Below are 13,424 nucleotides of genomic sequence, written 5' to 3'. Positions count from 1 at the left end.
GGATTTTTACTTTATCTCATCTGCAAGTATATGGAGGTAGGTATAATATCAGAAACTAAATTTAAATATATTTGGAAAGACCAGGAAACATTTTCTGCTCTTTCAGTTTAAACAAAAAAAAAGAAAAAAAAAGAAAGTCATTGATGAAGGCAGGAAACAGAAGAGCGACCGAATCACTGAACTCTCTAGTAGGAGGAAACTAGAAAACACTACGACTGCATGGCCGTTCCATCCGCTTCTTGCTATTTCCCGTCTTGAGGTCTTCTCTTTATTTATGTGCTGCAATTAAAGCCATTGTTTCAGCCGCGTGTCCTCGGGATAGAGAATAATACCGGATAACAGCGAGATAAAAAAAAGATAGAGATCGATATCTGAGAGTGATTTTTACCCCTGTATGGATCAAAGAGCGAAGAAGAGAGTGACGGAAGCCAAGCTGAAAGCTCGACCAGGTAATAATAACGAATGGTGTTAATTGTCATTAATTAAAGTTGCTTAATCTCATCTCCCTAATATATGTATCTCTTCTTTTATTAACACAAATGAAAATAACGTTTAAAAAATGACCGATTTTTCATCATTGTGTTCTCTGCTGAAGTGTTTCTCTCTGATAATAATTTATTTTGATTAAGGGCACAAAGCCAGTTTTTCTTTTTAGTTATTTATTGTAAGTGGAGATGGTCGACGAAATGACTCTCAACTAAATTGTGGAGACACTCGAAAGAGAGACACATCGACCGAGATTTGAACCCCGATCAAGTTACCATAGAAAGAAAAAAAAAGTAGATCGGCTCTTGTAGCTGTCTCTCCACTAAATATTTTATTAAAAATAATCTTTTCTATTCTCCATAGAAGCAGTTTTGTTTCGATTATTTCCATATCCATGTCTATATATTGTTATAATAGGTTTAAAATATTTAAATTATGATTGAAGTAAATTTTTAATTTATGATCAAATCGTTTAATTGTATCTTCAAGTCGCACATGGATTCCACTGAAGGTTCTGTTTGTATTTGAGATTAGAAAAAAAAAAAAAAAAAATCTCGGGCCATGTTTTCGAAATTTGTTTAAATCCTTATAAAAAGTGGGTGATTGGTTAGTTTGGCAAAGACGAGCCTTTGATTAACGTGTCTCGGCTCTTCTACTCACTTACATTTGTAGTAAATATTTACTTTATGACTAATTATTTGTAAAAACATTTAAATATTAACTGGAAATGCTATATATATATATATATCATATATAAACCATCGCAGATATATATATAGGGAAAGAGAGAAAATTAAATAGATTTGTACGGAAAGTTGATAGTGACGAGGGAGTCTTGTGGCTTCTCAGGGGTTGTTTTTTTCTTTCTTAATGTTGATAGTTTCGTCGTGGTTTACTAGCACGTAGTCAAGTTATAGGTTTCATCGATGCTCTGTGCTGTCTGTCTGTATCTATCTCATTTTAAGTTCGCATCCTGCTGAAGCCGACTGCTTCGGGAACCCGATAAGTTGCAATATTATAAATAAAAAAAAAAGACTAAAAAAAACCCTTGTTCAACCCTTCCACTAGATATCGAAAATGTCATCGTATATAGTGAAACGGAATTATAATCTCTTTCTCTTACACACACAACAGGATTCACTAGTAAAACACGGTTGTATTTCCTTAACGAAAAGGTACTTGCGGTTACATTAGTACCCTTATCTATTCTGGTCTACCCGGATTGAAATAAAAGATTTTTCAAGGGAAACAGGCTAATTTAAGAGGAGACATCGGCAATATATATAATTCTTATTTTTTATGATACAAATGTGTTTCGGTGGTTTATAATTTTTTCAGCAGGAAATAGAATTGATGTAAATTTAAAATAATAATAGTTTCTAGCGATTTTGAGGTGAGCAACTAACTTTTACTTTCTCGATTCCAGAGAGACGAAAGGCAAAGTTCACTTTAGTAGGATTTGAACCCAGAACGTAAAGAGCGGGAACAAGTACTGTCAGGCACTTCTCCCGATACTCTAACGATTCTTCCGGATGGCCGTCTTTCAAAAAGAATGGTTTCTAATTTAGGGAAAAGGGCCATCAGTTTTGAGCGGGAGGGCGGTTAGGCGATGGTGTTGACTTCAATACTCGATAGGTACTTCTATTGTATTGACCCCAAATGGATAAAAAAGGTAAAGTTGACCTCTGCAGGATTTGAACTTAGAATGTGTCCAAGGCGCTATTGATTTCTGATTTGGTCGTAAGGCCTCGAAATTTGTGAGGCGGGTTTGCCAACCCTTCGACTCCAATACTTGACTGGTACTTTATTTAATTGCACCCCCTCCCCACGAAGGATGACAGGGAGAGATGACTTCGGCGGGAAATGAACTCAGAACCGAAAGAGCTGGAAAAAAAAATACCACATGGCATTTTGTACGACATTCTAACGTTTTTGCTAGTTCTCCGCCTTTTTTCAATATTACAAATTGTTTAAAATCTCGATACAAGGTCAGCCGTTTTGGAGGAAGGCGGGTCGTCGATTTTATCGAACCCGATACTTAACGAGTGCTTTTTTGTACTGATCGTGGGGTGAGGGGTGGAGATCTGAAAGGCAGTGTTGACATTGGCGGAATTTGAACTCGGAACGTAAAGACGGACGAAATGCCGCTAAGCATTTTGTCCGGCGTGCTAACAGTTCTGCCGGCTTGCCGCCTTACTGTTGCTACTAATGAAATTCCGGTTAATATATATATTAGTTGACATATTTCATTTATTTAACTAACTCGTAATTAGTGTCGCTCTCCCCTCCATCATACACCTCAGAAAATCATGCAATATTAAATTCTGTTCATTTAGCAAATTAACTTTACGTGAAATCGAGCTCTATTATGTCATTAATCATCCATTCTCATATATCATTAATCACCATTCTTATAGATCATTAATCATATTTTTATTTTTTTATTTTCCTTGTTGGATGAAAAATGAAATCTCATGCATCAATGGATTTAAAGTTCAGTTTAAAATATTTCTTATGTCAAAAGCAACGAAGAAGCAAATAGTGTTGAAGATTTGTATTACTGAATTTTAGAGGGGTGGGGGTTGTCTTTTAAGTGTGACCTTTTCAAGCTTTCAAATGAGCCTTTAAGGCTGATTCATACGTGTGTTATTATGTGTATACATATGGTGAGTGTGTGTGTGTATGTGTGTGTATATATATATATATATATACATTCTCCTTCACCAAAAGCCAAATACGTAAGATTAGCCATTGATATGGTGATTACACTGGCGGTGCTCCAGCATGGCCACAACCTCAGAGCTGAAACGCGCGTGTGTGTGTGTGTATATATATATATATATATAAGGTGGTAGGAGAGGAAAGAATCGTCGGCTGACTACTGTCACTGCTAGATTGGTCGATAGTCCCTTGCGTGTGTGTGTGTGTGTCTTGTACAGCGTGACGGGAGAGGTTAATGTGACGCGCTTGGTTGGGGTTCAAGGGGAAGGCGGAATGACGCCTTAAGAATGGGGGAGACCATTTGCGAGTTAAAAAGGCCATTTATTTTTCTTTCGAATATTCTAGAAGTGTGGTTCTAAAGTTATATCAGTATAGTGAAAGCGGCAGCTGTTATCGGGAGAGAGAGAGAGAGCTTGATTCTGTTTAACGGTTTCATTGCTTAAATTTTGACTCTTCAATAAATTTCAGTATTATTTTTATTATCAATTATTAATTATAATTTTCTTTTTTCGCTGTTTGTTATTCTTAATTATTTGTACGAGTAGCTGATTATCTTGAGTGATGAGAAAAGTCTTGTAACACTGATCTATCTCTGATTAATACAAGTTAACTTGATTAATGTTTTAATTTTCCCAGGTTATTTATTCCCATAAACGTAGACGCTTTCTGATAGTTGTTTGTCTCTAATTAAAATTTATTCACTTTCTGAAATGTCACTATTTTCAATGGTAATGACTCCGTCTCTCTCTCTCTCTCTCTCTCTCTCTCTCTCTCTCTCTCTCTCTCTCTCATATATATATATATGAGAGAGAGAGAATGTGTGTTAGTATGCGTGATATGTCTAGCTGCTGTCTGTGGAAGAGTTCGATCCGGGAAGACGTGAGACAAAGTAGTAGAGGCCGATTTCAAGATGTCGAGCCTTATGGAAAGAGATGACAGAGAACTGTGATGAGAGGCGAGACGCTTGTGAGTGAGAAGACACACACGTATGTGGATATAGTGAGTGATGAGACAAAGGTAGTTGTGGGGGAACGTCGGTGGAAGATATGAAAGGGAGATCCTTTGAAAAACCAAGCAGTGCGGCACGGTATTGAGAATTAGGGATGGGTGACAGATGAAGTGGTTTCGGAGAGAGAGGGATAACTTTCAGCACAAAAGATGGATGAAATATGTGCTGTTTGGCCGAGTAAATAGTACCGCAGTTAAGCGAGTGATTGAGGGATTAGTGTTCGAAAGGCTTTGATAGGGACTGATTTGGTGCAAGGGAATAGCGATATATACGATGTGCTTTTGGGATGTACTTTTTTGCTGAGAGGGACAGGGGTCCTTAAGCACAGCAAATTGCCTATCATCTCATTCTTTTGCCATCTCGTCAGTACATGAATACAGATATTGTTCTGACAAGTGTCATGTATGAAACTCTAGTGTGTGTGTGTGTATGGTACAAAAACATGTGAGGATAAAAACAGTGTATTAGGCTTAAGCTCTGGAAAGAGGGGAAAAAATGAAAATACATCTCTCTCTCTCTCTTAGTCTGTATATATATATATATCATCATCATCATCATCGTTTAACGTCCGCTTTCCATGCTAGCATATGTTGGACGATTTGACTGAGGACTGGTGAAACCAGATGGCTACACCAGGCTCCAATCTGATTTGGCAGAGTTTCTACAGCTGGATGCCCTTCCTAACGCCAACCACTCAGAGAACATATATATATACCGGAGTAAGCACATAAATGTGAAACAAGGTGGGAAAAAGAGTACTCAAATACCAGAGGTAGAGTAATATGCTTTATTTAAAAGCAGCAGAATATATAAAGAGAAATAAATATACAATGATAAAATTTATTTTACCAATGAAAATTCATATTTAACGACTATTGTTTCATAGCATATGTAATATATATATGTGAGTAATGTAAAGAATAAAAAGTTTTGAATGGTACAATAATGCACTATAATACAAAAACATGGACTATATACCTGTTGTAATTTAGTTATCCATTGTCCAATGATATTTCGGAATACAATTCCTTAAGATATTCTTAGATGGAGTTGCTGCTATTTAGCTAAATTACAACAGGTATATAATCCATTTTTTTTTTATTATAGTGCATTGTTGTACCATTCAAAACTTTTTATTCTTTACAAACAATACACAATACCTCAAGCAAACTACAATACTCTCCTATATATATGTATGTAATTGTTTTGTCTATTTGCTTACATATATTTGTTTATGAGCACACACATACTCTATACTGCCACCATTTCATCACAGACATAACAGCACAGATAAACTTAAGAAAACCAGGTCAAAATACTTTAGTGTTTTGACCCAGAATGAGTTGCACAATTCAGTCTATTAAATAACTTTTATATATCAAATGTAAATCCTGCCATTTGTCAGCAGAATAAAACATCTCTAAACCTTGTTGAAAGTTTTTAATTGTAAAGTAAATCTGTGCCATTTTATAAATAATCAACTTAGATTATGGAAAACAGCCCCTGGACATAGTGTGTGTATGTGTGTGTTTGTATTTCATTAATAAATATGTGAACAATGGACTTTGCTAAACATTTGAAACTTTTATGTTATAAATACATTATATTTCATTATATAATTGATTCTGTTGGCTAATTGAATAGTCCATTAGTGTGTTTGGATGGTGCTTTTTATGTGCCACCAGCACGGGAGCCAGTCAGGGGATGCTGGCATCAACCATGTTTGGATGATGCATTTTACATTCTACTGGAACGGGTTGGCAACAGGAAGGACATCCAGCCATAGAAAATCTGCCTCAATAAACTCCACTTGGCCCATGCAAACCTGGGAAAGTGGACATTAAAACAATGATGATGATGATGTGTTCTTAATAATTCTCAATTCTTGTGATGCTCATTTTTGTTTTCAATTTCGTTTTTTATTTGTAGAATTAAGCAACGAGAAACATGGTTGGAGGAGGCACAACTACTGTCGGAAATTTGATTTGAATCTGTCTAATGTTCGTGATAATGTTGAACGTGTTGATGTGACTAAAATAACATACGAAGAATTTGTTAGACGCTATGAATCCAAATACAAGCCAGTGGTGTTGCTAAATGTTCAAGAAAATTGGAAAGCAAAAGACAAATGGACAGTAGAGGTAAGAGCACCATTTTATAGAGTATTTTGTTTGTTTTCTTGTCTCCTTTTGGCACAGGTGTGGTTGTGTGGTCAAAAGTTTGCTTCCCAACCACATGGTTTTGAGATCACTTCTTCCACATGGCACCATGGGCAAGTGTCTTTTACTACAGTCCTGATGATGTATGAAGTTGTCTTTTTAGCTCCAGGTCAGCCCTGTTCAAGGGGGCCCATTGTTAAAGGGCCTTTCCAATGTAAACTCTCCCATGCTTTTCAATGTATCTAAAACTTCCCTATCAAAATTGTCCTCCCTTTTTTAAGAAAGTAGAATTTGGGCTGAGCAGTAGATGTTGACTGCTATTTTTAGCAGATTGAGCTATTGTGTAAAGGCTCCTTCATTGGTTTCTTTTATAAGATTTAAATGTGTAAGAACAGTCTTTCTGTGTCATTTTGTAATTTCCCAAATTCTATTGTTTTTCTGAATAAATGATCGTGAGTTACACTATTGAGTCCTACATTCTCCCCTTTTGTTTAGAGAGACTAAAGACTCACCAAATTTCAGACAAGTTTGAGAATTTGTCCATCAGTGTTTAGATCCCAGACTGTTGTAAAGCAGAAGACACTTGTCCAAGGTGCTGTATGCTAGAACTGAACCAGAATCCACTTGGTTGCAGAGCAAGCTTCCTAACTGCACAGTCATACCTGCATTTCTTTCTTTCTTTTTTTTTTTGTCCCTTTTTTTTAACCAAATCAATTTGCTTCTCAAATTTTAATATTCTGTTATAAACTCTATTTTCAGAGGTTATCGAAAAAATATCGGAACCAAAAGTTCAAATGTGGCGAAGATGACGAAGGTTATTCTGTGAAGTTGAAAATGAAGTACTTTATAGATTATATGAAACATAATCGAGATGACAGTCCTCTGTACATCTTTGACAGCAGTTTTGGTGAGGTATAGTCTCATCTACAACTGGTATATGTGTGCACTTCCTTTTTTTTTTTTTTTGCATCCTTTTTTTCAAATTTTATTAATATTTATTTTTGTATGTTTCTTTTACTCCTTTCATAGTCTGTGTATTTTCTTCTGTCTCTGCTTCAGCTTCAATGTCCTATAAATACAATAAAATTAGTTGAAAAAATATATATATAACTTATATATATATATATATACATGACAGTCTTCCACACAATGTGGTTTCAGATCCAGTCCCACTGCATGGCATCTGGAACACCTTCTTCTTTTGCCCCTGGCCGTCCAAAACCTTGTGAGGGGCTTCTGTGGATGCATGGACATGCGTGATTGTGTGTTTCCTTGACTTGACATCATGTTACTTGTAGACGAGCATCATTGTCGTACAAGCATTGTTGTTTATTTGTAGTCTTCTGTGAGAAACAAGTCTAACTATGGGAAAATATTACCTTGCTTGGAAACAGGTGATGATTGGCAACAGGAAGGGCATCCAACCGTAGAAAGCTTGCCTCAGTGAATTCTGTCTGATTCATGCAAGCATGGAATGACGAATATTAAAAGAAAAGATCATATATAGATAGGCTTGATGATATATATACTAAGTTTGAACTGAATGTGTGTGTGTTCAGTTCCAACCTGACTGCAGTCAATTTTACCTTTTATCATTCTTGGTTTGATAAGTAGGAGGCCAACTATCCCTGTATATTTGCTAATCATTCATTCATTTGGTTCTCATTGTGCCTTGTGACACTGAGGCAACTGCAAGACCGTTCCACCTTCTAACACTCTGAGCATGCTCGACAACTTCTTCCATTGTTAATCCTTTCTTAATGTTAGAAGCTAATGTTACCCGATTCTTATATTACTTACTCTGCAGCCAATTCCGCTTCTATATTTTCTGCCAGATAAATGTCGACATGTTCTACCATTCATTGTAATCTGTGTTGTTTTCAGCATCCAAAACGTAAGAAAATTCTAGAAGACTATTCTTTACCTTCATTCTTTCAAGACGATTTGTTCAGATTATGCGGAGAAAAACAACGACCTCCATATAGGTGAGCTAATTAACGATTTCTTTGTGTCTTGTTCGAATATTTAGTATAACTGTAACTTTTTACTGTTGTTTAGTATTGGGACTGAGGCAATAGAAGAAGACACTTGCCCAAGGTGCCACACAGTGGGGCTGAACCTGGAACCATGTACTTCCAAAGCAAGCCTTTTAACCATACAACCATGGTGGGGAAAACGCAAACCTCAATATCCAAAAAGATGTTCATGGATGGAATGTCTTTGAACATAGGTTTGTTTCAGAAGGCATTAGTACAAGGCTAAACAGCCACAATTTCACTGTTACTCCCTGAGACTTTCTTTCTCTTTGTCTTTTCCGTTTCCTTAGCAACGGGTCCCGCTATTCTCTCTTCAGTGATATCTACGAAACCTCAGCTTGGTTATCTCCCCTTCGCTTATACTTGCCAATTCACTTTCTCCCCCTCTCTCTCTTACTCTCTTTCTCTCACTACTTCTTCTATCTCTCTCTCTCCAACAAATGGTTCTGCTTGTAACATTAGTCTTCCCTTCTTCCTGACAACGAAATAATTTATTCCACTTTGTGGACTTTATCTATTTGTTGAGAGAAAGAGAGAGAGAGACCCTTTCAAGTTCTTTAGATTTTCTTGTTTCACTGCATTGCACGATGGTGATGCTCATCCAAAATATTGTGCCTTGTCAAGACACACAGACACAGGACAGGCTTCTTTTTAGTTTCCATCTACCAAATCCACTCAAAGCACCGGTTGGTCCGGAGTGATAGTAGATGGCATTTTCCCAAGGTGCCTCACATGGGGACAGAACCCGAAACCTCCATTCCTGTGATATTTGTTACAAAAATTGCATGCATGTGTATATGTCCATCTTGGCTCCTCTCAATATTTTCCTGTTCTAAGGCAGTGAGCTAGCAGAAACGTTAGAATGCCAGGCGAAATGCTTAGCGTTATTTCATCCTTTCGGGGTCGATAAATCAACTACCAGTTGCACACTGGGGTCGATCTAATTGACTGGCCCCCTCCCCCAAAATTTCGGGTCTTGAATATCTTCTGGTTCTTATTTGCTGCAAGTTTGGAAACTTCTATAGACAGCTGATCTGACAAAGAACTTTGTCTACTATTTACCAAGTTGTGGTGTGGCATGGCATTTATTCCTCATCAGCACCTGCCCCACCATTACCAACACCTCCACCCCCACCATTACCACCAGCATGTGAACCACCCTCAAGATTCCCAAAATTTCAGCCAAAGTTCACCTTGTCTAAAAACTTCTGCTCTCTTTCTTCGTTATTACAGGTGGTTTGTGATGGGATCTGCTCGTTCTGGAACCGGGATCCACATAGACCCCTTGGGCACAAGTGCATGGAATGCTTTAGTGAACGGACATAAGAGGTAAGTCATTGCTCATCCATGTTGTGAATTAAATTCTTAGATTTTAATGCAAAATAATTGGATTCCTGACCAGTTTCAAGTTGCTTGATCAAGTAAATTAGCTGCTTGTTCAGTTTCCGTCTTCCAAATCCACTCACAAGGCTTTGGTCTGCTCGAGGCTATAATAGAAGACATTTGCCCAAGTGGGACTGAACTTGGAACTATGTGGTTGGGAAGCCAGCTTCTTGCCACACAGCCACGCCTATAGTTATTTACATTGTTTTGAATTAATTATACTCAAATGTGGTATCAACAATATCTACCTTGCTGCATTGTAGCAGAAGTGTTGAGACCACTCCCCCTGGTGAAGAGGATTGGCCCACAACAGTTGTGTGACGGTGCCACATAGAAAATGATCTTGCTTTGTTTGGAAAGAGGTGAGGCTTTGGTGACAGGAACAGCATTTTGGTCGAAGAAAGTCTGCTTCAATGAATTGCATCTGACTCATGCAAGCCTTCTTGACTGAGCGGGAAGTAGTATTGAGGGAGGTGGCTTTATGTCAGGTGATGAAAGGTTAGAGTCTGAATAGAAGGGCACAAACAGATGTTGTGCTGGGGAGGAGATGCAGTGAGAAAAAGAGAGAAGAGAGGCCAGATATCTCATTAGAAATATATATGTGTAATTATACATGACAGGATGGATGATATATTATGCTTCTTCGTTAAAGCATGACACATTTTCCTCCAAAATTATTCAAGATATCAGTTTTTGTTTTTGTTTCAATTAGTTGGAGTACACCGTATGGCTTCATTCATGAAGCCATATCAATGACTTCAGCTAACCTCGTTAATCTGAATGGCTTCAGTTAACCTTGTTAATCTGAATGACTTTGGCTAACCTCGTTAGTCTGAAATGTGTGAGTCTTATTGCACAATTATGTCATTCTCGGAGGTATAGCACAATTATATAAAATTCAGTGTTGATGTCTGAGATCCACCTCCTGCTTTGATCTCATTCAAGAATAAAGCCATTAGCTACGACACATCATATAAACAGGCTGAAAGTAGATGGTTCTTGTTTGGCTCTCAAGTTGGCCTGATTGTGCAGGTCTAGTGAATTTCACCTGATTCATGCAAGTGTGGCAAAATGGATATTGAATTGATAGTGGTGACTCATTTTGTATTTGAACAAGCACAAAAATAATTTTCTGTAATAATATTTTACAGTCACTGGAGTGTGTAACATCAGATGTTACACACTCCACTGATTACAAAAAGGAAAAAAGCAACGCAGTTCTATTTATTTGTTTGTTTGTTTGTTTTGTTCTAGTTCTTTTATCATGTCATTCATAAACGCACACAGCAAATCTCTTCTATAAAATATTGAATTGAATTGTTTCCATAATTAATGTTCCATTTTGTTCATTGTTTTCCGTTCTGAGTTCAAATTCAAGTAAGGTCAACTCTGCTTTTCTTCCTTTCAAGGTTGATTGAAATAAGTATCAGTTGGGATCGATATAATTGACTAGCCCCCAACTTCCACCCCACCAAATTTCAGGCCCTCTTTCTATAGTAGAAAGGACTGTTAAAGTTCCAAGTGTTTAATATAATTCTCACCTACCTAAACTAATTCCAATATGTGTTTGTACTGTTACAGGTGGTGTTTGTTGCCAACGCATACGCCTAAAGATCTGGTGAAGGTTCCACACTGCGAAGGAGGAAAACAAAGAGACGAAGCTATTACCTGGTTCCGATATGTTTATCCCAGAACCCAGTTGCCATCTTGGCCTCGTGATTGTGCTCCTGTAAGTGAAATTAACCTGTGTACTAGTGTTGGTTGTATTGAGAGGGAATGACCATGTCTGACCATGGCACTTTGACCCTTTAGCAATCAGCTTTCTCTATCAAATGTAATGCTTGTTCATTCGCATTGTTTTAAATTAATCCGCTAGTATTCAGATTATCCTATATTATTTCTTTTTGTGTTAAATTTGTTAGAACTTGTCCCTCTCGTGTCTTCTTTTTGTATTCATTGCCTAACACACACACACACACACTTGTCAGTATTATGTTTTATACATTATAAAACATGCAATTTTACTCTATACTCGACAGCTTGAAATATTACAGAAGCCTGGAGAGACTGTGTTTGTCCCCACCGGTTGGTGGCATGTTGTCATCAACCTCGACAACACCATTGCTTTAACTCAGAACTTTTGCAGCTTTAACAATTTCCACATAGTTTGGCATAAAACAGTTCGTGGAAGACCAAAATTATCGAAAAAATGGTACAAAATATTAAAAGTACGTAAAATTATACATTCTATGTTTTCTGTTGGATCTAGTTTTAATATTTGAATTCTTTAAGAAATCAAACTTTACAAGGATAGTTTGATAACGACCTGTTTGTTAATTAGCTTGTCTTGAAAAGATCAAATGGTGAGATGACTGTTTAACGAATCTAAGCCAGACTGATGAAATGACCCAGGATGGCAATGGATTGGAGAAAGTTGTTTGGAGGATTATATATAAATTGGTGTTTTAATAGAATCATCTTTGTCATCTTCATCGTTATCTGTAGCCTGACAGGTGCAGAGACATGGCTATGTGGTTAAGAAGTCTGTTTCCCAACCACATGGTTTCGGGTGTTTTTTAGTGGCACCAGCATTAGTGAGGTTGCTATGGAACAAGCAAGATGAGAGAACTGCCTCACTGCTTCACTGAGAGAGGGGGGGGTTATTTTGGGTGAGGTGATGAAAGAGTGAAGTATGAGGGAACAGATTTATTGTTGTGAGGGTGGGGAAGGGAGAGAAAGAGTGTATAGGTTTGAAGGTGATGAGGTGGGGTGTTGTGTCAGCAGGGATCCAGCACTATCCCATGTTAAGAGATAAATGTGGATGGAAAGTAAGGGAGTGGGGACATGAGATAGAGAAAGAAATGGAGGCAACAAGGATCGAGAGAGAAATGAGTGTTGAGGTGGCAAAGCTGTTTAGAAGAGGATGGTGAGAGGAGACGAGACTGCATCGAAACGGTGGAGAGGAAGGGACACAGTGAGTAGGAGGTGGGGCAGGAGGTGAATGCAGTGAGAACCACGGAACTATTGAGGTGGAACGATAACAGAATGCTCGTGGTTGAAGTATTATCCCTAAGGGGAAAGGAAGACAAAGGTAGCAGGGAGAGTTGATGCCACTACAATGAATTTTATTCTGGGGAAATACAGTAATATAACCAACCATGCCCTCCCACAAAACCCGTGTGGCTTTGTGCTAATGTTCCAAAATGTCTATTTCCATTAAGAAAGGTTTTTTTCTGGTGTCTTTGACAGTCAGTTCGTCCAGATGTTGCTGCTATTGCTGATAGCATTGACCTACAGAAACCAATCGGCGTCAACTCAGACAGTTCCAGCTCGGCATCATCAAGTTCCTCTGATTCTGACAGTGATTCCAGCAGTGACAGTTCAATTCCTGTTGTGAGGAAACGGTTAGTTAGTAGTTATTATATTTCTTATTATATTTTGGCTGTGGGCATGGGGCCCGATTGCTACTGTCATCCTTTTTCTGCTTGTTGTGTTTTTGACGATTTCTGTTTGTTGTGTTGTTTACCATTGATTTATATATATATATATATATATATATATATACACAAAAATAAGAGGAATGACCAGCAAAAGTGGACTCCTATATGCTAGAAATAGATGCCGACATCT

General features: G+C 37.6%; 1 protein-coding gene across 1 annotated transcript in view; it reads left to right on the top strand.

Moving 5' to 3' along the window:
• Positions 1-188: 188 nt before the first annotated feature.
• The window catches only part of LOC106875890 (bifunctional arginine demethylase and lysyl-hydroxylase JMJD6), a 14,880-nt gene continuing 1,644 nt past the window's right edge, over positions 189-13,424 (top strand). The window contains exons 1-8 of the mRNA XM_014924193.2: positions 189-449; positions 6,146-6,357; positions 7,135-7,287; positions 8,260-8,360; positions 9,645-9,740; positions 11,376-11,523; positions 11,834-12,022; positions 13,044-13,198. Coding sequence (XP_014779679.1) covers positions 395-449; positions 6,146-6,357; positions 7,135-7,287; positions 8,260-8,360; positions 9,645-9,740; positions 11,376-11,523; positions 11,834-12,022; positions 13,044-13,198 — 1,109 coding nt within the window. The 5' untranslated portion in view covers positions 189-394. The remainder of the gene's footprint in view (positions 450-6,145; positions 6,358-7,134; positions 7,288-8,259; positions 8,361-9,644; positions 9,741-11,375; positions 11,524-11,833; positions 12,023-13,043; positions 13,199-13,424) is intronic.

Source organism: Octopus bimaculoides, chromosome 24 (genome assembly GCF_001194135.2).
Source record: "Octopus bimaculoides isolate UCB-OBI-ISO-001 chromosome 24, ASM119413v2, whole genome shotgun sequence".
NCBI classification, from domain to species: Eukaryota; Metazoa; Mollusca; class Cephalopoda; order Octopoda; family Octopodidae; genus Octopus; species Octopus bimaculoides.
The sequence above is the reverse complement of the archived record's forward strand: the minus strand, read 5'-3'. Positions and strand labels throughout refer to the sequence as shown.